This window comes from Apus apus, chromosome 8 (genome assembly GCF_020740795.1).
Source record: "Apus apus isolate bApuApu2 chromosome 8, bApuApu2.pri.cur, whole genome shotgun sequence".
Lineage (NCBI taxonomy): Eukaryota > Metazoa > Chordata > Aves > Apodiformes > Apodidae > Apus > Apus apus.
This window is the reverse complement of record NC_067289.1, coordinates 3,611,169-3,633,993: the sequence shown is the minus strand read 5'-3', so window position 1 is coordinate 3,633,993 and position 22,825 is coordinate 3,611,169. Positions and strand designations below refer to the sequence as shown.

The window sequence follows — 22,825 nt, the reverse complement described above, 5'->3', positions numbered from 1 at the left end:
TATGGCTGCTGAAGAGTGAGATAACACCCTATACTTAACACTCAGCAGCCACAGCCAGGGCAGAGAAGGAACATCTCAGGGACCCCTGGCAACCGATGGAGTGGAAAAAAAGGAGGGGATGCCCTTTTCCCTGTGCTTATGGTGCACATCTTGCTGCAGAGGGATGCTTTCCAAAAAGCAGCAAAGCTGCAGGGTGACAGGGATGGGCAACAGCAGGCAGCTCTTCCCATGCTGTGCCTTTAAGAGCAGGGAGCGGTGTCCCAGTGGGGCCTAAAAATAGTGTATCATAACTCTCCTGTCCTGGCTGGATCCTGTGAGGCGCAGTGTTCCTTCTCAGTGCGGGGACCGCGGCAGCTTCCCGCCGGTGGGCTGGCCGGAAGGCCGCAGAGCGCAGGTGAGAGCCCAGCCCCTGAGCCACCCGCACCCTGAAAAATCGGTGGCAGCTTCAGCAAGGCAGGTCCAACCCTGGGAAGGAGAAATCGCAGCCACCCGTGGGATCAGGAGTGGGGGGCCCCAGGGAGCACTTCTGCCCCTCCTGGCGCCTGTAAAGGAGACTCTGGGATGACACGATTGTGCCGGGGAGCGGAGAGGGACAGGGGGGTGTCACTGCCTTTTCCTGACAGGGACGCTCTTGGCTCGGGCTTTGTCTGCAGCAAGGCTCTGTGACCACCCCAGCACCATGGTGAGGAACGTGGACGACTTTGACTTCTGCCTGCCTTCACACGCCCAGGGCGTGCTGGAGGGTCTGCAGCGGCTGCGTGCCAACCCGAAGCTGGCGGACGTGACACTGGTGGCAGGCGGGCGGGAGTTCCCCTGCCACCGGGGCATCCTGGCCCTCTGCAGCCACTACTTCCATGCCATGTTCTCTGGTGACTTTGCTGAGAGCATTGCAGCCCGGGTGGAGCTGAAGGAGGTGGACCCTGATGTGCTGGAGATGCTGCTCGACTTCGCCTACACAGGGAAGGTCACCATCAACCAGGACAATGTGGAGGGGCTGATGCAGACCTCCAGCCAGCTCCACTTCCCCACTATCCAGAAGGTCTGCAGTCGTTACCTCCGGCAGCAGATGGATGCCACCAACTGCCTAGGTATCTGCGAGTTTGGTGAGAGCCATGGCTGCCCCGAGGTCTCCTCCAAGGCCTGGTCTTTCTTGCAGGAGAACTTTGAAGCTGTTTCTCAGCAGGAGGAGTTCCTCCAGCTCTCTAAGGAGAGGTTGGCTGTCTACCTCTCCAATGACCAGCTGCAGGTGCAGGAGGAACAGAGCCTGGCTGAGGCTGTGCTGCGCTGGGTACGCCACGACCCAGGGCCCCGAGCCCAGTTCCTGCCTGAGCTGCTGGAGCTGGCGCACCTCGTCTCACTGCCTGACCAGTACCTGCAGAACCTGCTTGCCACTGAGCCCCTTGTCCGTGACTCGGATGCTAGCAAGGCTCTTGTGGCTCGGTCCTGCGCCACGGTGGGTACCTCCTGCCCCCAGGCTGGGGCGTTGAGACTCAGCACAGAGCCTGAAAGTCCTGTCTCTGCCTCTCCATCAGGGTCAGAGCAGTGCTGGTGCCTGGAAGAACCCCACAACCCCACCACCGAAGCTGGAGGAGGTGCTGGTGGTGGTTGGTGGCCGTGTGCTGGAGGAGAGCGAGGATGAGGTGGGAGAGCTAGAGATGCCAGCTGCACCCAGGAACTTCGCCTTCTACAACCCCAAAAGCAGTAAGTGCCCACCCTCCTCCCCCCCACATGTTAATTAATTCTCTGTCTACCCCAAAGCCACCTCTTGCCAAACAATCTGGTGCCAGGAGGGACACTGGGGGCTCGGGGGGGGCAGGGAAGAGTGAAACAGGGCTGGCTTGAAAGCATTGTTCCTTTCTCTGCTGGGTTTCAGGGCGATGGATGGCACTGCCTGACTTCCCTGATTACAACAAATGGGGCTTTTCCTTGGTGGCTCTGAACAATGACGTGTATGTCACAGGTAGGTGCTGGGGCTGCTGGTGCGGGGTGGGGTGTCCCCAAGGAGTGGGGATGGGGGACAAAGATACAGGCATGGGGCACTGGCACGGAGCCAGGGGCTGCCCTCTCTGAGCAAAGCCCTCGCCTTACTCGCTTGGGTGGATCCAGCCACTGGCACAGGATGCCCAAGGATGGCTGTGCTCAGAGGGTGTGGCCCACGTGAACCATCCCTCCCTAGGTGGCTCCCGGGGGTCCCAAAATGACACATGGTCGACAACCCAGGCCTGGTGCTTCTGCCTCAAGGACGGGGCCTGGAAGCCCATCGCCTCCATGTTGAGAGCCCGGACAAACCACACCAGTGCCATCCTCAATGGCGAGGTCTATGTTATTGGGGGTAAGGCTGCAACAACCCCACAAGCACTGCTGGGGCAGGGGTCCAGGGGTGCCCCAGAGCAGTGGGGTGGCTGCAGTGTCCCACCACCCTGCAGGGACAACAGTGGATGCCGTGGAGGTGGAGCGCTATGACCCCTACAACAAGAGCTGGTGTGCCATCAGCCCAGCCCCCAAGTATGTCAGCAATTTTGCAGCCGCCAGCTGCTTGGGCAAGCTCTACCTGGTGGGCTCCTGCGCTGTCAAGTACAACGCCCTCACCCTGCAGTGCTACAACCCTGTCCAAGGTGAGAGGTGGCCCCACTGCCACATCCTACCAATCAATGCCTTCCCAGGGAGCAGGACTGAGGGGCGCCCCAAGGCAGGTGGCATCGTGTGCCACCAGGCATGGTCCCACAGGATGCTGCTAGGTGCTAAATGGGAGCGTGGGGCCAGGGCCAGCCAGGAGCAGAGCTGTCTGCAGCACAGAGCTGAGTCACAGCCCTTCAGCACAGCCCAGACATGAGCTTCAGTAGAGCAGGATCCCTGGGGCAGGGGGATGTGGGAAGCTGTCTGCCTGAGGGAGAAACTAAGCCCTGTGACAATGCCACCTCCTTGGGCAGCCTCTGCAAGCTGCAGTGGTCTCCCCCACACCACACCACCACTACAAACACTAGCTCCCCCACTTTTTTTTAATGCAAGCATCTTGTGTGGGGTGGGGATCATGGGTACAATCCTGCCCAGCCTCTCTGTCCCCTCCCTTTTAAACTGCCCCTTAAATAGCCATGAGCTTGGTAATGCTTTTTTTGGTCACTGGCAGCTGCATCTAGAGCCCAGGGTGGGATGCACTGCTGATGGCTGCTCCTTGCAGATTTGTGGAGTGTGATCACATCTCCCTTCATCCCCAAGTACCTGTCAGCACCACGCTGTGCCACCCTGCGTGGGCTCATCTACCTCATCGGGGACAACACCAAGAAGGTCTACGTGTACAACCCAGAGGCCAACATCTGGCAGAAGGTAGAGGAATGGAGTACCGGGCACAGTTACCCTCCCAGGGAGGTGGGGCAGCTGTTCTCTCCCTGCTAGCACCCCACAACCACACCCTTGCACCCCGTCCCACTGGGTGCCAGCACCCCTCTTCCTCCCACTTGTCCCTTGGCTCTATTAACCCCTGCAGAGCTGAAATTGCCCCAGTCCTTCCTTCACTGCTCCATCTCCTCACCTGCACTTAGGAGCATGGCTGTCACCATGAGTTCATGGTTTTAAGGGGAATTCAACCTACAGAAGCCCACAGGACCCCCCTCCCTTTTCCAGCACCCCCCTTATGCAGGGTGTGCAAGGCTCCTGCCTGTGCAATGCGGAAAAATCCAACCTGGCCCTTCTGTCCTCCAGACCCCCTGTTCCCTGCAGCAGCCCCAACCTTGGGGGAGTTTGGGGTGGTCCTTGAGCATCTCGCCCTGTCCCTCCACAGGTGCAGCTGCTCCACACACTCCATGAGAACGGTGGGATGGTCGCACTGGGCGACCGGCTCTTTGTCACAGGCGGCCACTGGAAGGGCATGGATGGGGACTACCGGGTGGAGATGGAGGTGTACGACTGCACCAAGGACCTCTGGACGCGGGAGGGCTCCCTGCCATGCCTCTGGCTCTTCCACAGCTCCTCCTCCATCTTCATGGACACCTCCAAGTGGACAGAGGCTTTCCAAGGTGACCATGGATGGTAGGAAAAGCACCCAGTGTTGCCTGTCACCCTGCACAGTCATGGTACCCCTCTCACCTCTCCCCTCTGCCCGTTCAGCTCTGCAGGAGTGGGAAGAGGCAGGATTGAAGCCCCTCTGCCAGGTTGCCTAGGGCATTGGGGAGCCTCTTCCCCCCCCTTGCAGGGAAATTATTTTTCCTTATAAACATGCTTTGGCTAATGCTCTTTTTTTGTTTGGTTTTGGGGTGGTGGTTGGTTGTTTTGTTTTGGTGGTGTTTTGTTGTGGTGTTTTGGTTGTGGTTTGTTGTTGTTTTGTTGGGTTTTTTTTGGGGCGGGTGGTGGTTTTGTTTGGGTAGTGCTTTTGAGGTGGGTTGTTTTGTGTTTTTTGTTCTTTTCCCCTTGCCAAAAAATCTCAAAGCTTTTAGGGTATATTAAGGCCTCCCAAAGTGGCCCATCCCACAATTGACTGGCATTGCTGCCTGGTGGCCACGGCTCCTGCCCCTCCCTGCCCCCCCATCACATTGATATCCAGTCTGAGGAAACATTAGTGGGGTGGGGGAACTGAGGCAAGCTCTCTGGCACCTGTGGAAGTGTCAGACTTGCTCCAGCACCCCATGGAGTAGAATGACATGTGATAGAGATGAAGCAGCTTTGGGATGCTTTGTGTCCTCAGGTGGCACAAGGGGGGATGCTTCATCCCAGTTTCTCTCCCGGGATGTGCAGCACACACCCCTGGCAAGTGTCCCAGGAGGTCATCATGAAGTACCTCAGTGGCTCTTGGTGCTGAGACAGAGCTCAGCAGTGCTACCTGCCCTCTCCCTGTCTCTGCTGGTAGCTGGTGGCAGAGAACACCTGGGATGGGGTGAGCACAGGGGTACACTGCCTGTGCCACCACCGGCACTGGGACATCCAGCTCTGCCGCTGTTGTGTGATGGTTTATCTGCTCTGGGTTAGGTTGCATTAACCACACATCGAGGAGCTCTGCGGGTCATGGGGGGAGCCTCCCCGGCTTAGGGGGAGTGTGCCCTACTCCGGGCAGCGGGGCGGGCCCCGCAGAGCCCTCAGGGGCCCCGAGGCGGGGCCAGGGCCGCCCTCCCAGCAGCAGGACGGGATGCGGCTGTCGGAGCTGTGCCTGGTGCTGCTCTGCGCTGCTGCCGCTGGGATCAGTGCCCCACAGGGGCACCGGGAGCTGTCCCCGGGCCTGGCAGCAGCCTCTGGGAAGGCTGCAGGGGTAGGGGACAGAGGCCCGGGGGCAGCTGCCCCCCGGACTGGCGTCGTGGACCCTCGCCAGGCGTGGATGCTGCTGGCCAGGAGCACTGGGCGGAAAAGAGGCTGCCAGGGCAGGATGGGCATAGCCCGGGATGGGACAAAGGCTCGCACAGGAGTGGCACCAGCTACTGGCCAGTCTCCTGGAAAATCACCTCAGGTTGCTGTTCCTGTCCATCCTGGGGCCCCCACCATTCTGGAAGAGCTACTGGAGCAACTACTGAAAGGTACCCACCAGTCCCGGGGGGTTCTGTAGGAAGGGGAGGCCGAGGGGGATCCCAGGGCAAGGAAAAGCAGGGACAGGGCACCACGGGGCTGGGCAGCCAAGCAAGGTGCTCTGATCTTGGCACCAAGAAAATCCAAGGTTCCTTCCTAAAGCCAAGCCCTGGTTGGGTTTTTTTGGGCCAGGCCTGGTGAAGACATGCAGGAAGGCCAGGGAAGAACAGGAGGAAAAGGAGGAAAGCAAAGTCAATACCCAGGCCAGGTCCCATCATCACGTGGAAGCCGCTTTCCACTGCTGGACACGTGAAAACATCTCTGTGGAGCAGAGAGTGCAGCAGGAGCTGCAGCACTACTACATTGTGAGGGCCCAGGCTGTTTCTCCCTCCTGCCTGCAGCATCTTGCTGCCCATGGCACACACTGAGCCTGGCACAGGGGCTCCTTCTCTAACCCAAGTCTTTTCCCATCCCCAGCCAGAGAGGGAGGCGATGTTCCACCGCGGCTCAGGGCTTAACCTCACCAGTGGGAAGTACACAGCCCCCATTGCTGGGTACTACACCTTCAGAGCCACACTGCACATTGGTGAGCCCTTGGGCACCCCCACAGCCCTGCTGGGGAGGTCCAGGATGGTTCTCACTCTCCCTTCTGTCCCAGTGTGCAGAGAACAGCAGAGGAAGGGGCATCCATGCAGGGGGAAGCGTCTGCGGGTGCTGATCTGCGTGCAGTCCTGCTGCCAGCACAACAGGTAGGGCAGGGCAAGGCTGGGAGGGGAGAGAGACCCTGGGCCAGGGAGGGAGGAACGAGTCCAGCATACCCAGACAAAGGAGGGACTCGTTCTTCCCAGCACCATCCTCCCTCTTCTGCAGCTATTTGGAGTCTGTGTCCCGGTTGGAGAGTGGTGGTGACCTTTTCACCATCTCGGTCGCTGGAGTCCTTTACCTGAAGGTTAGTGGTGCCAGCTCTGCCTGGGACTGTTCCAGGCAGGAAGGTGCCTTCCAAGGCACCAGCTCATGGCTGAGCATTGAGTCTGTTTCTCAGCCCAGATCCAAGCCCAACCAGTGGTCACTCAGGGCTAAGGGCTGCTGGGACGCTACAGCCATGGCTGGTTGCCCTACTGGCACCCATGGCATGCTTTTCCTAGAAGGAGGTGGGGTGAGTAGCCCCTCCAGCTCTCAGCTGCTGTGCACAGGGGACAGGTCTGCCAGGCAGTGTCCAGTGCTTGGAGGAGGTGTCCCAGCCCCCTGAAGCCCTCCCTCCCTCCAGGCTGGGCAGGACGCCTCTGTTTTCCTGGACAACACTGCAGGCTCCCCCCTCACCATTCAAAGCGGCTCCGATTTCAGCGCCGTTCTGCTGGGGGTGTGAAGAGGCACTGGCACCAGGCAGGGAGCTCAGCCTGTGCTAGGAGCAGCCAGAGCTCTGCCAGCCACCACCACCACACCTCCCCTGCTCAGCACCAAGCACAGGGAAGACATTTTGCTGCTTCAGGAGCTGCAGGACGGTCCAATTCTGCTTGTGCTCCAGAACCATCTGAAGCTAGACAAAGATCAGGAGGAAGGAAGGATAATAGTAATAATACTACTAATAATAATTCATAAAAATAAATAATAATAAAAAATAATAATTAAAAGCCTGACAAAGAGCTAAAGGAGTTAACTTTCATCTAATGACAAGGGCTGAAAGTTTATCTTGGAAAATGCTGCTGATAGTGGTGGCAACCAGCTGCCTTCTCCATGGGGTTCAGTTCCCACTGACACAGGCACTGAAGGCTGGATATCATCCCTTTTCCTACAGCTCCATTTTCGCTCTCAGATTTCCCTGCCCAGCTTCTCAGCAGCCCCAAACAGATTATTTGTATCTCTTTAGCTTCTCTACAAGGTATTAGCAGTGAATGTTGGCTGGCAGAAGCCAGTGTGGTTCACTGCTAATCTTAAAACAGAGCAATGTCCCGATAAAGCAAATTCCTGTCCTGTGGCTCTCCAGGCCAGGCGTTCCCTGCCCATGGCACAGGGCCCAGGCCCTGGGCAGTGCAGATGTTTCAGCTCCGATAGCCTCTGAGCTGAGGATGGGCCCAGGGCTACGTGCCTGAGCCCTGAGAGGTACCCGGGCAGGCTGGGCGTGGGGCAAGGCAGCCACACGTTTCATTTCTCAGCAGCACGTCGTACTGGGCAAGCTGTGCCAGCACTCCCAGAGATAGTCTGAGCTGCACCCAGCCCCACCTTCCCTCAGGGAGCCACACACAGAGGCAGGGGAGAGCACTAGACTAAAGCAGGGGGTTGAACCTGCCTGTCTTAACTGGCTACTCAAATGCATGGTGGAACCTGCTCCCATAGTGCTTCCTTTTCCCCTTTGTCCTGAAAAATGGACAATCATTTTGTTGAAATTATTATCAATTGTATCATAACACTATCATGTTCCCAGTTGGAACTCTGCTTTCAGTACACTTTCTAAAGGGAAGAGCAGAAGCAGCAGTGTTGCTAACATGGACAATTCCCTCTCAGCTCATCATCAGAGTGCAGGAATGGCTGAGAGCAGAACAAGCCAGCAGAGGCATTTGGTCACCATTTGGTGATCAAAATATGTGCAGAGGCCCCACTTCCTCAGTGCCCTACAGATGATGTGTACAGTTAACCTCTTAGTTAGCATAAGCCCATGAACTTTAACTGACTTCTGCTGCAGCAGAAATAGATTAAAGATGGTCAAGCCACCCACCCCAAACAACAGGATACCTTTTGCATGCTCAAGAAAACAGCCCAGGATCATCTCCCAAAACTCCAGGAAACACAAGGAGCAGGAAAGAGCCCAGGAAGGCTCACAAGCCTGTGCAGGACTGTGCACAGAACTACAGCTACCACCATAACAACCTGTTGGGCCTCTCTGCACTGTTTCTCATGCAGGACAAGGAGGCTGAGCAAGAAACCGCTGCACAGACTGACCAGCTCATCTCACTGCACTGTCACCCACAGGACAGGAATGTTGCTTAATCTGGAACTGAAGTGCCTTGGTAGCCCAATCCGTTTATCTTTCATTCTTTTGGTCTGAAGCCAAATTTCCTCTGGAAAACAGCCCCCCCAGATCCCCTGCAGCAACAGCTGGTAGAGGAATGGGGATGGTATGAGATACCGAACACTTACTAGCAACAAGTACCTGAAACCTGAGATGCCTGCTCCTCAGATAGCACACAGACATCACTCTCTGCTGCCTACCAGGTCCATTTGATGAAAACACTTTCCCAGTAAACATCAGGAGCAAAGAGCTGCTTTTCCTGTATCACCAATGGGGCTAAACCCCAGGTGCACTGCTGCTCTCTGAGCCAGGTTTCTCTCATTCAGCTGCAGGCAACCTCACCACCCAGCTTCAGAACCAGATTTCCTTTCCAGCACTAAGAGCACAGCCCACAACCACATCCCAAGCCAGTGGCCTAGGGCACTGCACAGTCTGACCAGGGGCTCCCAACTCAGCCTTAAGAGCTCAGGACTCTCCTAGGGCCTCTTATAAAGCTCAAAGAAATGAAGAGCAGAACTGCACCATTTGGAACAGCTGGCAGAGTTCATGTCCACAGATGCCTGCTCTTGCTAGCACCTCTGCCAAATGGATTTATTTGGTTTGCCAAGACATTCACCAGGGGTTGACAGGACAAAGATTTCCACAGAGGCTGATCCACTGTGGCAGCCACTCTGGTCCCTGCTAGCCAAGTGAGCTAAAACTATTAGGAAAAAAAAAAAAAAAACAACAAACAACTTTATTTACACTGATGAGCATCCAACAGGCCCTTCCCCAGCCACACATGCACACACACACCCCCCACCTCCTCCCTTCCCTTACGTCCATGGTGAGCTGGGCTCCTGCTGCTGCAGCTCACCCCTCAGTGCTCTATCCGGACCACCATGACTGTGACGTTGTCTGCTGACCCCCTCTGTACTGCCTTGTTGGCCAGTCTGTTACAGGCAGCTTCATACCTGGCATCTGCTTCCAGCTTCCCTTCCCTCATCTGGATGTTCTTATCCTGTTGAGAGGACAAAAAAGCAACGCTGAGCGCTCCCAGCAAAGCACCTGGTTCATTTCCAAGCGTGGGGCAGCAAAACGAGGAAGGACAACCTCGGGTCTAAGGGAGGAGACCCTGGGAGTTCATTTCTGAAAGTCAGAGTCGTGCCATCTTGTGCTCCCTGCACTGCCAAACCCTGCCCCCACCCTGCTTCCTCCTCACCTCCAGGCAGGACACAATGAAGTTCACAGCTTCTTCTGGTGTAAAGACTTTAAAGAGCCCATCACAGGCTATCAGAATGAACCTGGAAATCAAACACAGACAGGTTCCAAGGCTGAATCTTTGGCTCCCCAGCTACAGCAAAATTCCTCAAAGCTATTTTATGAGTACCCATGCACCAGTCCAAAAGGAAGATGCCATAAAGCTCATATGAAAATCCCTTGGAAGTATTCTGGTGCTCTAGAACCTACCATTCCCAGAGCTGAGGCAGTATAAACTATAGGCCAAGGACTCAGGCTAACATCCTAAGACCCACATCAGTGCATCTTGAACTCCTACTGACCCTGCACTGTTAGGCAAGACTATACACCATGCCCTGCTGGAAAGTTCCATTATTTTGCTAGGAAGTGCTTCCTTCTTCTGAGTCCTTTTCATTCACATATTTTTCCCTGTGCAGCAGCTAATGCAAGGAAATAGAGAAACACAACCAGCTGTGCATCCCTTTCCACCTCCACACTCCTGAGGTACGCAGTAACTTAGTTAAATATAAATATTCAAATAAAAATTAGCAGCTTAATCCAGAAATAAGAGGTATAACTGATTGGAAAACTCTCTCACAAGGTATGGCTGCAGGTTGCAGGCTAAGGGGATACAAAGCCCACGGCAAGGAGAGTTGCCTCCTAGTCCCCTGCAGAGGGTGGGGGAGACAGTCTGCTGTGTGCTCCCTGCCTGCAGAGGGGACTGCATTAACCAGGAGCCCAACCCTGAGTCACCAGACAGGGAAAACTACAACCAGAGTGGAGCACAGAGAGAGGTGGCCAGCCTGCCAGAAAAGCACGTCTCTGAAGACATCATTTCAGAATCTCTTTAGAAATATTTTAGTGGATCACTTGATATAGAGCTGTCCTCCCAGAAAAAGCAGCAGTACTGGGTTACATTCTCACCTCAGAGAGCCTGACATGAAAGCTCACAGCAATTTGTCACTGCCAATCATACATTAGAAAAGTATGTCAAATTTTAACTATGAGAGCTGAATGCAGTATTTGTGGGCACTAGAGCTGCTAGAAACAACTCCTGAGCAGGATAAGGATCCAAGAATTCAAGCCTTAACCAGCTGTTTGAACATGGGTGTGGGAACTTATGCAGAGCATGAAGGAAGTCTAAGGCCTGTGTATGTTATTACTGGTGTGAGGCCAGTTTCTCCAACAGGAGCCTTCCCAGTACCCTGGCAGAGAGGCAGCAGCACTATCCCACCGTACTGAAAAGGGAGAGGAAGGCAGAGAGCAGCAGAAAGAGCATCCTCTAATCCGGGCCGATCAGTCTCAAGTGTCTTGGCCCTAAGAGCAGAGCACACGGGGCTGTGCAGCTTGTGCTGCTGCTTCTGAGCAGCTCCAGGCAAGGCCAGTGCAGGGGGACACTCACCTGTCGTTGTGGGTGAGCTGGCAGCGTTTGATGTCTGGCACGGAGATCACACCGCAGCGCTTGTACTGCCCGTCCCCGATGGAGCGGGAAACCTCCAGCACTCCCAGGACTCTGCCATCCCTGCAGCAGGAAAGGAAACAACCAGGCTCTGAGTGATGAGGACTGTCTTCACAGCTGCCTCCTACAAATCCTGACCCACGTCCCCAGCAAGTTAAAATCTTCCCTTCAAAGTCTCCTTCCCTTTCTGCATGTTTGTGGAAAGCTTTGGGAAACAAAGGGAGAAGGGAGGAAGAAATGAAGTCAGGGGAATTCGAGGCTGCCTCCTGTCTCTCTGCCCTGACCCAAGTCCTGCTTAGCCCAGCCAGCCAGGGAAGAGTTCTATGCTGAGCTGAACTGCCAGAGGTGGAGGTTTGAATTCACAATTCTTTTTTGGGAAGGTATCTAGACAGCTGCATTTCAATAGAAGCACAGGGTGCAGCAAGACCAGGTCTGAGCCCCTCCTGTGCTCTCCCTATGGGGACACCAACCCCTACACACTGGCTCAACTGGGGCAGTTCTAAGGAGCAGGAACCACAAACTTTATTCTGATCTCTTGGTCTTTACTGATCACAGCAACTAGTTCTGTGAAGCCCAAGTTAGAATCCCCCTTAGGAAGCACTTTTGTTTGCTAAACTTTTCTAATGAACTGAGTACTGCCCCAACAGAAGCAGCTTTCCACACTCCATCTTTCCACCATCTGACAGTCTTCTCCCCAAAAAGGCTCTTCTGAGCACTCTGGAAAGACACAAGCTCATTCATCTTGTAGTCCAACCAGCCCTGCTTGAGATAAAAGCAAGAAGCAAGGCACATCAGAGAAGAGAGATCTGATGCTCACACACTTTGAGACTTATCTCTTGGGTACAAAATGCTGAACTACAAGCCGTGGAAGAGGCTCCCAAGCAGCCAGGGAGGTGTTCCCTCAGTTCTGAAAAGAGCTAACAGACACTGGCCCATCTCTTCCTGTGTGCAAAGATAGATCAGTGCTAAGCATAAGCAGCAGCATGTGCTCTCCAGAGATAAGGGAAGCAAGGCCCTCCAGACACGGCAGTGTGACAGAACTGAGCTCACCCCTCTGCAGGCACTAAGATACTTCACCTGCACCCAGTCCTCTCTTGTGAGGATGCCATTAAATCAAGAAACAGCTTTCAAAGAAGGGAGAGAACCTATCCAGGGATATTAGACAGAGCTGCCCAAAGAGCCATGCACAAGAACAGGCAAGATAATCCCACTCTGGCTCCAGATACCTCTCTCCTACTGCAGACCACCTCTGTGCATCAGCTAAGTTCCAGGGGAGAAACACTAATATCAAGGGCTTCTTGTGCCCTATCAAACCTCTAAAAACAATGTGCAGCAAGTGAGAACTTCTTAAACCAATCAAGTCCAGCTCTGTAGGTCAAGCACATCCATGCCTGCATTGCAGTGCCAGGCTGTCACACGGGTTCCTGCCCCTGCAGCACAGCACCCTGCTGCCACTGGAAGCCCCTGGGAAACCAGCTCAAGCCACTGAATCCTTAGACACCTCAGGCACCACTCAGGCAGCAAAGAGATTCCCTCTGGGCTCTCAACAGCATGAGCACTGGGCCCAGGAAACTCCAGAAGCTCAGTGCTCAGGCCTGAAGTTGGGGCAGGGTTTAGCTTTGCTCACTCACACACTTCAGGAGCTCACCTGACATTCCCCCCAGCTTTCTGTATCCGCATGCGCTCCTCGTACTGGGTGGGGTTGTGCTCCTTACTGAGGCTTAAGGCCGTGTGCTTCTGGCTCTCCTCATTGTAACGACACAGAATCGCCTGTGCTGACAAAAAACACCTGTCAAGACAACACCTGAACTGCAGCAAGAACAACTCCTTGAGGGAGAGCTGCAAGTTACAGTGAATGGGGCTACACCTGCCTGGTGACCGGTCACCAGTGGTGGTCCCCAGTCCTCGGGGTCAGTATTTGTGTCAGTGATCTGGATGCAGGGGTGGAATTAGCAAGTCTGCTGAGGATACTAAGCTGGGAGGTGCTGCTGAGTCTCTCGAGGGCCTTGCAGCGGGATCTGGATGGATTGGAGCACCAGGCAGTCATCAATGGCATGAAATGTAACCAGCCCAAGTGCTGGATTCTGCACCTGGGACACAGTAACCTGGGGCACAAGGGTGATCTGGGAGGGGAGTGGCTGGAGAGCAGCCCTGCAGAGAGGGGTCTGGGGGTGCTGGGGGGCAGCAGGCTCAGGAGGAGCCAACCCCCTCCTGGGGGGCATCCAACACAGCCAAACCAGCCAGTCAGGGGAGGGGATTATCCTGCTGGATTCAGGGTTGGTGCAGCCCCCTCCTGGAGCACCCTGGGCAGTTCTGGGCCCACCATCTAAGAAGGGTGGGAAGGCAGGTCCAGAGGAGGGCAACAAAGCTGGAAGGGCTGGAGGGAATGTCCTGTGAGGAGAGGCTGAGGACTCTGGGGTTGTCCAGCTGGGAGAAAAGGAGGCTGAGGGGTGATCCCATTGCTCTCCACAGCTTCCTGAGGAGGGGATGTGGAGAGGGAGGTGCAGAGCTCTTCTCCCTGGGATCCAGGGACAGGACACGTGGGAATGATTCAGAGCTGCACTAGAGCAGGTTTAGACTGGACATTTTCTTTACCATGAGAGTGGACAAACACTGGAACAGGCTTCCTAGAGAGGTGCCTGGCAGTGTTTAAGAGACATTTGGACAATGCCTTTAATAATATGCTTTAACTGTTGGTCAGCCCTGGTCAGCAGGTGGACTATATGATCACTGTAAGTCCCTTCCAACTGAAACTAGATTCTAGATACTGTGAGACATTTAGCAGCACCAAGAGAGAACTACCACACCCAGAGTTTTACATTACAGGAGACAATCATAGAATGGTTTGGGTTGGAAGGAACCTTAAAAATCATCTAATTCCAACCCCCCCCGCATGTGCAGGGACACCTCCCACTGGATCAGCCCTGCACACAGCCAAAATAGGAAGCTCTGTAGGAACAGTTCCAGAGCTCATGGCAACTGGGACACCTCACCCTTCAGAGGGAGACAAGTTCTCAGAGGAACTGAAACACCAGCAGTGAGCTTCTCCATCCTGCTTACCCGGCTGTCCCCCAGATTGGCTATGTAGAGAATATTGTCCACAGCTAGGACACAGGTAGCTGTGGAGCCATCCTTCCATGCTGGCTTCCTGAAAGGAACAAAAAGGAGATGACTAAGAGGGGGGGAAAAAAACCCCAACGTTTTAAGAGTTATTCACAGAGGACTGGTGGGGACTCCTGGAAGTGCCACGTGCAACACACAGCAGCCAGCACAGCCCCCAGCAGCTGGGGAAACTGATGGGAAAAACAGCAAGCTGGAGAGGGAGCTGCCTTCTAAATGCATGGGCAGTCCCCAAGTGACCCACATACTGCCTGCCATGCCCCCCACAACAACCCTCCCTCCCACCCAGCTCCTCTGTGGCTGGAACAGGCTCAGCCCCAGTGACTGCCCAGGAGCTGTGGCTCTGTGAGCAAACAAGCACCCTCAGCTCCTCGGGGGGCTCCTTCTTGGCAGCAAAAGGAAGGCACAGGCAAGGCTGCAGCAGAATTGGACAGATTTCATCCAGTCTTCCCTAACTCTGAAGGTGCAGCTGAATGAAGATCATTCATTTTGTCTCCAAGACAGCCAGCACTGACCATCTTGTCACTAATCTCATTTCTGACCAGAGGGAGACTGGTTTGGGAATGACTCTGTTGTGACAGACTCAAGGAAACCTCTTCCTTTTGCCTGGCTAAACTTGTTGATCTGAGTAGGCTTAAGAGACTGAGCCTGTCTGTGATTTATTTTAAAATTGAGGGTTTGAAGGGAATCCACAGAATGAGACACATCACCAGTCTCTCATGTTAGAGGTGTCACTATGAAATAAAAAAAGCACAAAACAACAAATGTGTGAAGGACTGGTAATTAAGTGATTGTATTTTACATGCAAACTACAACTTCCCTAGTCATAGAATCAGAATCATAGAGTATTTTGAGTTGGAAGGGAGCTTCAAGATCATCCAGCTCCAATCCCCTGCATGGGCAGGGACACCTCCCACCAGCCCAGGTTGCTCCAAGCCCCATCCAACCTGCCCTTCAACACTGCCAGGGATGGGGCAGCCACAGCTTCCCTGGGCAACCTGGGCCAGGGTCTCACAACCCTCACACTCCAGAATTTCCTCCTAATGCCCTAAGGGCAAAGGAAGCAAGGGCAGAGGAAGGGAAACAAAGAGGCTCCAAACAGTTTGTGTGTCAGTTCAACAGAGACTAAGAGTGCTTGTGCTCAAAACCCAGTGGTGAGGCAGGCTGGAATTTACCTCACAGAAAATAGCTGCTGTGTTTTAAAAGAATCTGTTAGAAACAAGCCAACAAGCTAAACCATCTCTATTTTTAAAAGAGGTGAAGAAAGCAAGATTTAAATTCACACTGGGAGAGTTAGGCCTTTCAACACAGGGCATTAAAAATTCCCTCAGCAACGTGCTCCAGCCTGGCAAGCACATACTAACAGGAATGCAGCTCTGAAGAAAGCTCCACACAGCAACCTGCAGAGAGTTGCCTGACAGACACCCTCCTGCCATGCTTTGATGCCACCAACACAGAGATCCCACCTCATGCAGTCTGGGGTGAGTCACCTCAGTAACATGGCAGGTCTTTAAAAAAAAGGCAAACAAGATACCCTGGTGTGGAGAAAGGTGCATTCTTGGTCATGTTTTGGTTCCATCTTTTACCACAAATGTATGTTTTAGTCCAGGGAGGTCAAGAGACCACAGAGTAAGCCCAGAACATGCCATGCTCTAGCAGGCACTCAGCTGGCAGAGCTACAGCCTGGCACAGCTGAGCTCTGTGGGGTGTCACCAAAGCACAGACATCAGTCAAGGTTTTCTCTTCCCTGGTCAGAACTGAGGCCTGTGAGATGCAAGCTAAGGAATACAGACACATGGGAAGCATTTACACTTACTGGCTGGATGCCTGCTTTAGAAACTCTTCATCTGTGTGTTTGAAGGTGTCCAAAAGGCATCTCTTCACAGTTTTCTCCACGCTGACTACCTCACCTGTCAGAAAGGGATAACAGCAACTAAGCTCCAGCTAAAACATATCTGACCTCCCCCAGTCCCGTTGCTCAGCCAACATTCAAGCAGGCAGTGCATCACTCACACCCTTGCAGAGCAGCTCAATCTACCAACAATCCAGAGGGCAGCATGTTTGGAGAAATTGTGACATACCCCTCTCCCCCACAGGCATATTTTCACTCTTGGAATGGCACTGTCAGAAGTGGTAACAGCACATCTCACTTGCTCAGCAGCTCACAACTGGCTATTTGTACTTTTGAGCTAAAAAGGTTTCCAGCCCTTTTCCCCAGGAGACAGTGCAGCCTCACAAGTCCACTGGGAATAAGGGATGGGAACTGTAGAACTATGCCCAAATGAATCAGTTTCCCTCTCCAGTGCCATAATGTCAAGGCAGAAAAGGGGACAGTTGTCCTACAGCCCTTATTCCACTCCTCTCACCTTTAGGAAATTTCTTAATCAGGTTTTGGTGCAGATTCTGGGCTGCAAATTTTGAGGCTCGGACTCCCCCGTGGCCATCGAACACAGCGAAGTATGAGACACGTGTGCTGTGAGGGAAGAAGGAGGAGCACAAGGTGGTTAGGGAAGGCTGTCAGGTGGGATTGTCTCCATAACATCCTGCCCTGTGTCAGCCAGACTAAATAAACACTCCAAGGCCAAAGGCAGCAGCCTTCCAGTACCTGAAGGGCCTACAGGAAAGCTGGGGAGGGACTTTTGACAAGGGCAGGGAGTGAGAGGACAAGGGTGAAATGGTTTAAAACTGATGGTTTGGATTGGATATCAGGAAGAGATTCATGACTGTGAGGGTGGTGAGACACTGGCACAGGTTGTGGATGTCCCCTCCCTGGAAGTGTTCCAGGCCAGGTTGGATGGGGCTCTGAACAACCTGGTCTGGTGGGAGGTGTCCCTGCCCATGCAGGGGGTTGGATCTGGATGATCTTTAAGGTCCCTTCCAACCCAAATCATGCTTTGAAGTCTCTAAGCTCACACATTCAAGTACCTACACAGTTTACATGTGCAAGCACTGAGCAGACAATTTGCTTGTAACTTTCCACCCCTCAAGCAAATGAAAGGCAGAAGAGAGCTTACAGACCACAGCCTGGCATAAAAGCAGTTCAACATTTCACCTTAAGGTCACAGCAACTCCCCAGCACTACACACACATCAGTCTAGCCAATCCTGCAGTTCTTTCCATGCCTAAACTTGTGGAAACCATGCTACAGCCAAGAAACTCAGATCACTTGGCACACAAAGCTCTCAGGGCAATATTAGTCCAGAAGCTAAATACAGTATCAGGAGGATGCTCAAGAACATTCCTTTAAATACACAAACTCCCCCCACGTACAGTTATGTATGTTAATTTGCTAAGAGATTCAAACTTCTAAAATGAGAGCTCTGACAGCTGTTTTCTCTTCTCTGAGTGTTCTCCATTGCCACAGTTTGGGTTTTAAACGCTGTAAAATCCCCAAGGGAAGACCTGACTACTCATAATTAAACTGGGGGTCTTCAAACATCCATGCTTACATTTGGGTAACAGAGGCTCAATATCTAGTTATCAGGCCCTCACAGTCCTTGCCAAGTCAATGGCCAAATCCACTCAAAACAAAGTATTTGTTTATAAAATAGTCCTCTCATTTGTCCAGGAACACAGCTAGTAATTCAGCTCAGGTCTCCCAATAAGGCTGGACCAGATGATCCTTGAGGTCCCTTCCAACCTGGCATTCTATGATTCAGTAACAAGCCCAAACCACACAGCATGACACAGGCACAATTAAGAGCATCACCCACACAAAGCTAAAGGGAACATATCATGGGCTCAGCTGAAGCAACCTGGAGCTCCTTCACCTCCTGTGATGGCTCCATCCCCAGCTTTCCTCTGACAGTTGGGTCCCACTTACATTTGGGAAGGCAGAGGCTGGCACTCCTCAGTGATATCATTTAAGATGACATGTGCATCCTGCATGTCTTCTCTTTCACCTTTCCTCTCTGCCACATAACCCTTCAATCCAAGAATGCCCACTGAGCCTAAAGGGGAACAAAGCAGATACATGCAAATCAAACTCCTCTGTCTCCTCAGTTCAGGCTAAAAACCAGTTTATCAGCAACCACTTTTCAGCTCCCAGAACCCTCCCGTGGCACTGGAGTCAAGTATGGTCCTTGCCCTGCAACAACACATCTGGCACCTTCTGCTGAGCAGGATATATTTATATTCTAACATGGTTTTTTAACTGTCCCCCAGGTGAGCAGCTATCAAAGTCACCTGCCTCCATGGTGGCTGTAGCCAAGCAGGACTGTTGGGTATCAGGCACAGCTGGTAACAAAAAGGGGGGGGCAGGGGAAGCAGGGGGCACTGAACCTGCTGATGAAACACAGCACAGCTTGGAAGAGGGTGCTAAGGGCAGGAAATCAGTCTGCTGGTTCCAGAACATGTCCTGTCCTTTCTACACATGAACATGTTACCTCAAAACTGCAACATAGGATGTGGGCACCTGCACTGAAGTCACATGCCCTGTATGTAACAGCAAGTCTTACTCTCCTTGGCTTTGTTAGAAGCCACCCAGTGGACAGATTTGGGATATGGCAGAAGAAACTGGTGTGGCTTTAGCCTTCCAGAGGTTTCACACCCAATCCCCCTCTTGGCAACACAGGATCTAAACTTATCCTGCAAACCCTGAGGAGCTTCTACCACTTCAGCAGGGCCACTAAGAAGGCAAGGGAGGCAGGGAGTGGCACAGGGCCCCGTGGGGCTGGAGGGGCTTCCACAGCACTTTGTTCCCTGCAAGAGGCTGTAAATGCCAACAGACTGAAGAACCAAAGGTTGGCTTTGGTCTGGACTTACTCAGCCCAACGTCAAAAGTACAAATCGAGTACATTCGTTTTCAAACTGTCTGAAAACCTTTACAAACTTTCTTTTCCACAAGTTCTTCCCTGCCATTCTTCTCTTCCTCCTCCAAGGACTTTCTCTTCTCCCCCTTCCCATGGCTCCCTGCTGATGAGACCTGCTCAGAAGCACTGGAGGCTGAAAGAAAGAAGAAAGAAAGAAAGAAGGCAGGTGGCTGAAGCCTTCCAGCTGTGTTTTACTTGTGTAAATCCAGCAGCAAGTCCTTTTACGCAGAAGGACTGCCAGGAGCTCACACACACACACAATCTTAGGTGACTGGCTATTACTGAACAAGACACACCAACTGACCACAAAACTGAGCACATCCAACCTGTGACACATCCTGTCTAACCCACTGAACACTGATCTGATCACCTCAGGTTGTGTGCCCACCCCTCAGGCCCAGCAGAGCTGTGTGTGCCTGGCAGGCTGCTGATTCTCCCCAGCAACCCCCAGTTTGTTTCCTGGCTACCAGCCTCTCCTTTTTTTGCAGTTAACTGCACAGGAAGTAAACATTTCCAGTTGGAACACTTCTCTGTTTTTTTTTTCATTATTATTAGTGTCTACAAACTATGCCCCCAACAATGCAAAAATGTGTATTTTGTTACTCTGTACATATTTGTTAGGAGGTTCAGAAGACAGGCTACAAATTAAAGCTAGCAAGCAAAATCTCTCCTATTAAGGCAGGCTGAGAGAGTTGGGGCTGCTCAGCCTGGAGAAGGCTCCAGAGAGATCTTAGAGCACTTTCCAGTGCCTGAAGGGGCTCCAGGAAAGCTGGGGAGGGGCTTGGGACAAGGGCAGGGAAGGAGAGGACAAGGGGGGATGGATGAAAACTGGAAGAGGGGAGATTGAGGTGAGACATGAGGAGGGAATTCTGGAGTGTGAGGGTGGTGAGAGGCTGGCCCAGGTTGCCCAGGGAAGCTGTGGCTGCCCCATCCCTGGCAGTGTTGAAGGGCAGGTTGGATGGGGCTTGGAGCAACCTGGGCTGGTGGGAGGTGTCTCTGCCCATGCAGGGGGGTTGGATCTGGATGATCTTGAAGACCCCTTCCATCCCAAACCAGTCTATGACCTCAGAACCCTAGCCTTTTTCTTCTGAAGATTTTCTCTGGTATGGTGCAGTGAATGATCTCCCCTCCTCTCAGGTGCCAGCAAACATCTGGCTGCATGAGGAAAGCCTGGCCAGGCCTGGTTTTGAAGACACTTACAGCTAAGAACAAGAAGGAGATCCACAGAGAAGAGAAGCCAGGGCAGTGGCAGCAGCAAGGCCAGCTCTGCCTTCACTCCTGGCAAGCACACGTGCACTTTAATTCCCAAAGCAGGAATCTTTCAGGCCCAGAACACAGGGGTCCCTGAAAGCCACCTGAGGGATGCACTTCTGGGAACAGACCCAAGTTTACTTTTAAAGAGTCAGGATCACCATTTCAATAATTGGGGCACAAAGAAATCTCCTCAAGCAGTATCAGCCAACCCAGACCAGAAAAGCTGCCATGTGCCCAACATGACAGGTTTTCCTGGGAAGCAGAGCCCTGGTGAGCTGACACAGCTCCTCCTTACCTGTGTCACCACTGCTGGCTGGAGGAAGATCATCGAAGAGTAAAGAGCCTCCTTTTCCTGGAGCATGAGATAAAAGCAAGAAACTTAAAATACCTTTGTCCCTCTGAGGGAACAATGCTCTTCCTTAGGTGTGGAAACTGTAAAATGCCACTTTACCAAAGTGAGCCAAATTTCAACTGCTGTTAAAGGATGGCAAAGAATAACTTTTTGTTGGTTTGATGGAATATAAATGGAACATGTCACAAAAGGTGTAAGATCTGTAACATTCTGGTTATCAAAAAAACCAACAAACCACACACACACACACAAGAAGAAAGCAGCTCTGCACACTGGTGCTGATGACCCAACTATCTTTATCCTAACAAAGGGAAGGGTTTGGAGAAGTTTCCTCTCAAGATGTGCTAATACAGAAAACCCAGGAAGCCAAAGTGATGGCAGGAATGGAGCAGCCATACCTGAGTCAGCACTGCTGGTTGGTGGGAGATCATCAAAGAGCAGAGGCCCCGTCTGGGCTTCCTTCCCTGCAAGACACCAGGGCAGAGTCAGGATGTGCTGCAGGCACTGGGGGGGTTGGTTTCTGGGACTGCAGAGCACGGGGGGGGGGGCGGGAAGCAGGAAGAGCCTTGACTGCCTTTCTTTCATCTAAGTTAGGCAGCTCCTACACGAGGAGAACAACCACCATCTTGAAAGCAGTTCGGGGTTTGTCTGGGTGGTTTTTTTTTTGGCTAGGAAACCACTCGGTTTGCGTTAAGATCCCTCAGCAGAAGGATCAAGATGCCAGCGGGTGGGAGGGGCCTAGAAAGCAGCGACCCGCGCCTCCCGCCGAACGCGCGTGGCGAGCACCCTGCACCTGAGCGAGCCCCGAGGGACAAAAAACCACCCCCACAAACCCCCATCATAAAAAAAAAACCAAACAACAAACCACCCCCCCCCCACGACACAACAAAAACCACCGCACGAAACCCCCCTCCCCCCAGGCCCTGTCACTGCTCCGGCGATCCGGATGCCAGCCCCCCCAGCACCCGGGCCCCCCGCCCCTCAGCTGCCCGGGCGGCTCCGTGCAGCGGCCCCAGCGGAGCGCGGGGCCGGCACCTCCCCCCGGGGCTGCCCGCGGCCCGGCCGGGCCCACCAGGGCCTAGCGCGGCCTGTCAGGCCGGCCCGGGGGAGGCCCCGCCCCGGGGCCGGGCCGGGCCGGGCCGGGCAGGGCAGGGCAGGGCAGGGCAGGGCAGGGCAGGGCAGGGCAGGAGGGCGGCTCGGGGCCGTCCCGGGGCGGCAGCCCCCTCACCCGCGGCCGAGGAGCCGGGCTCCGGGAGGTCCCCGAACAGATCCATGGCGCCGGCCGAAGCCGCGTCCCGCTGCGCCTGCGCCGCCCCGCCCCCCGGGGCTGCCAATCTCCCCGCCGGGCCAATCAGCGGCCGCGCGCGCACCGGAAGCGGCGGCGGGCAAAGCCCCGGCACGCGCGGGGCTGGTCAGGGCCGGTCATTCCCACCCGTCAGTCCCGCCGCTTATTCCCACCGGTCCCTCCCGCTCCCCGCCGGGCTGCTCAGTCCCGCGGCCGCGGGGGGATCCGGCACGGCCGCCCCGGTCCCTGCCGGCAGGGCGGGAAGGGCTCCCCGGCGGTGTCGGGGCTGCGCAGCTCGGCACCCGCGCCCGCCCCGGGAAGGAGAGCTCGGGGCGGTTTGCGTTAAATGCCACATTTATTTCAGAACCGAACAAGCCTCACGTGCGCACGGACGGCCGGGACCCGCGGCGCCAACCCCCGGGCACAGGGCAGGGGGTGAGGGGCAGCCCCCCCAGCCCGGGGCAGCCTCCCCAAGCCCCGGGGCAGCCCCCCCAGCCCCGGGGCAGCCCCCCGGGCCGGCCTGTGCTCGCCCGCCCTCCCTGCCCCTGGGAGATCTCCTGTCTGAGGGGGCTCAGGTCGTGCCTACACGTCGGGGTTTGTGTTCCTCGTCCTGGGGGGGCTGCGGTGGCAGAGGAGCCCAAGGGGGGCAGCTTGTGGTGCTGGCGAGAGCGGAGCCGGTAAGATGGCAAGGGTGGTCTGCAGGCCGGGGAGGTCCCGGGGAGGTCCCGCAGCCCCGGGCAGCCCCCAGCCCAGCCCGCTGCTCTGCAGGTTTGCTGGCCTCAGGCACGCTGCGGCTCCGGCTGGGGGATCCCCGGCCCAAGACCACCCCGCA

At 54.4% G+C, this 22,825-nt stretch overlaps 3 protein-coding genes across 6 annotated transcripts; 2 read left to right on the top strand and 1 right to left on the bottom strand.

Moving 5' to 3' along the window:
* Positions 1 to 73: 73 nt before the first annotated feature.
* Positions 74 to 4,225, top strand: KLHL30 (kelch like family member 30). 3 transcript variants are annotated; one of them, XM_051626882.1, is made up of 8 exons: positions 75 to 394; positions 624 to 1,453; positions 1,533 to 1,701; positions 1,874 to 1,960; positions 2,177 to 2,332; positions 2,427 to 2,615; positions 3,217 to 3,324; positions 3,779 to 3,888. In XM_051626882.1, exons 2-8 carry the CDS (start codon positions 680 to 682, stop codon positions 3,802 to 3,804), a joined length of 1,509 nt encoding a protein of 502 aa, XP_051482842.1. In that variant the 5' UTR covers positions 75 to 394; positions 624 to 679; the 3' UTR covers positions 3,805 to 3,888. The 3 variants fall into 3 exon arrangements, with proteins under 3 accessions (XP_051482843.1, XP_051482842.1, XP_051482841.1); XM_051626881.1 differs by having other exon boundaries at positions 77 to 394; positions 3,179 to 3,324; positions 3,779 to 4,225; XM_051626883.1 differs by lacking the exons at positions 2,177 to 2,332; positions 2,427 to 2,615 and having other exon boundaries at positions 74 to 394; positions 3,179 to 3,324; positions 3,779 to 4,225.
* An 87-nt stretch (positions 4,226 to 4,312) lies between these two features.
* ERFE (erythroferrone) lies at positions 4,313 to 7,117 on the top strand. 2 transcript variants are annotated; one of them, XM_051626885.1, is made up of 6 exons: positions 4,313 to 5,498; positions 5,680 to 5,852; positions 5,965 to 6,073; positions 6,146 to 6,236; positions 6,358 to 6,436; positions 6,755 to 7,117. In XM_051626885.1, exons 1-6 carry the CDS (start codon positions 5,117 to 5,119, stop codon positions 6,851 to 6,853), a joined length of 933 nt encoding a protein of 310 aa, XP_051482845.1. In that variant the 5' UTR covers positions 4,313 to 5,116; the 3' UTR covers positions 6,854 to 7,117. The 2 variants fall into 2 exon arrangements, with proteins under 2 accessions (XP_051482845.1, XP_051482844.1); XM_051626884.1 differs by lacking the exon at positions 6,755 to 7,117 and having other exon boundaries at positions 6,358 to 6,744.
* Positions 7,118 to 9,212: 2,095 nt separating this feature from the next.
* ILKAP (ILK associated serine/threonine phosphatase) lies at positions 9,213 to 22,011 on the bottom strand. Its single transcript, XM_051626605.1, has 12 exons — positions 21,937 to 22,011; positions 21,107 to 21,172; positions 20,652 to 20,708; positions 19,113 to 19,235; positions 18,115 to 18,241; positions 16,658 to 16,764; positions 16,108 to 16,201; positions 14,232 to 14,319; positions 12,820 to 12,941; positions 11,115 to 11,234; positions 9,696 to 9,777; positions 9,213 to 9,494 (listed from the first exon to the last, which is right to left on the bottom strand). Exons 1-12 carry the CDS (start codon positions 21,980 to 21,982, stop codon positions 9,354 to 9,356), a joined length of 1,173 nt encoding a protein of 390 aa, XP_051482565.1. The 5' UTR covers positions 21,983 to 22,011; the 3' UTR covers positions 9,213 to 9,353.
* Positions 22,012 to 22,825: the final 814 nt, after the last annotated feature.

What these genes read in the sequence shown, in the direction of transcription:
- ILKAP (XM_051626605.1), bottom strand. Translation starts at nt 21,982, where the DNA reads ATGGATCTGTTCGGGGACCTCCCGGAGCCCGGCTCCTCGGCCGCGG. An exon ending in AGCCAGCAGTGGTGACACAG is followed by an intron (nt 19,236 to 20,651) that starts GTAAGGAGGAGC and finishes TCTTTCTTTCAG; the next exon opens with CCTCCAGTGCTTCTGAGCAG. An exon ending in AAAGCTGGGGGGAATGTCAG is followed by an intron (nt 11,235 to 12,819) that starts GTGAGCTCCTGA and finishes TTCCTGCTGCAG; the next exon opens with GGATGGCAGAGTCCTGGGAG.
- KLHL30 (XM_051626881.1), top strand. Translation starts at nt 680, where the DNA reads ATGGTGAGGAACGTGGACGACTTTGACTTCTGCCTGCCTTCACACGCC. An exon ending in CAATGACGTGTATGTCACAG is followed by an intron (nt 1,961 to 2,176) that starts GTAGGTGCTGGG and finishes ATCCCTCCCTAG; the next exon opens with GTGGCTCCCGGGGGTCCCAA. An exon ending in GTGCTACAACCCTGTCCAAG is followed by an intron (nt 2,616 to 3,178) that starts GTGAGAGGTGGC and finishes TGCTCCTTGCAG; the next exon opens with ATTTGTGGAGTGTGATCACA.
- ERFE (XM_051626884.1), top strand. Translation starts at nt 5,117, where the DNA reads ATGCGGCTGTCGGAGCTGTGCCTGGTGCTGCTCTGCGCTGCTGCCGCT. An exon ending in AGCTGCAGCACTACTACATT is followed by an intron (nt 5,853 to 5,964) that starts GTGAGGGCCCAG and finishes TCCCATCCCCAG; the next exon opens with CCAGAGAGGGAGGCGATGTT. An exon ending in CAGAGCCACACTGCACATTG is followed by an intron (nt 6,074 to 6,145) that starts GTGAGCCCTTGG and finishes CTTCTGTCCCAG; the next exon opens with TGTGCAGAGAACAGCAGAGG.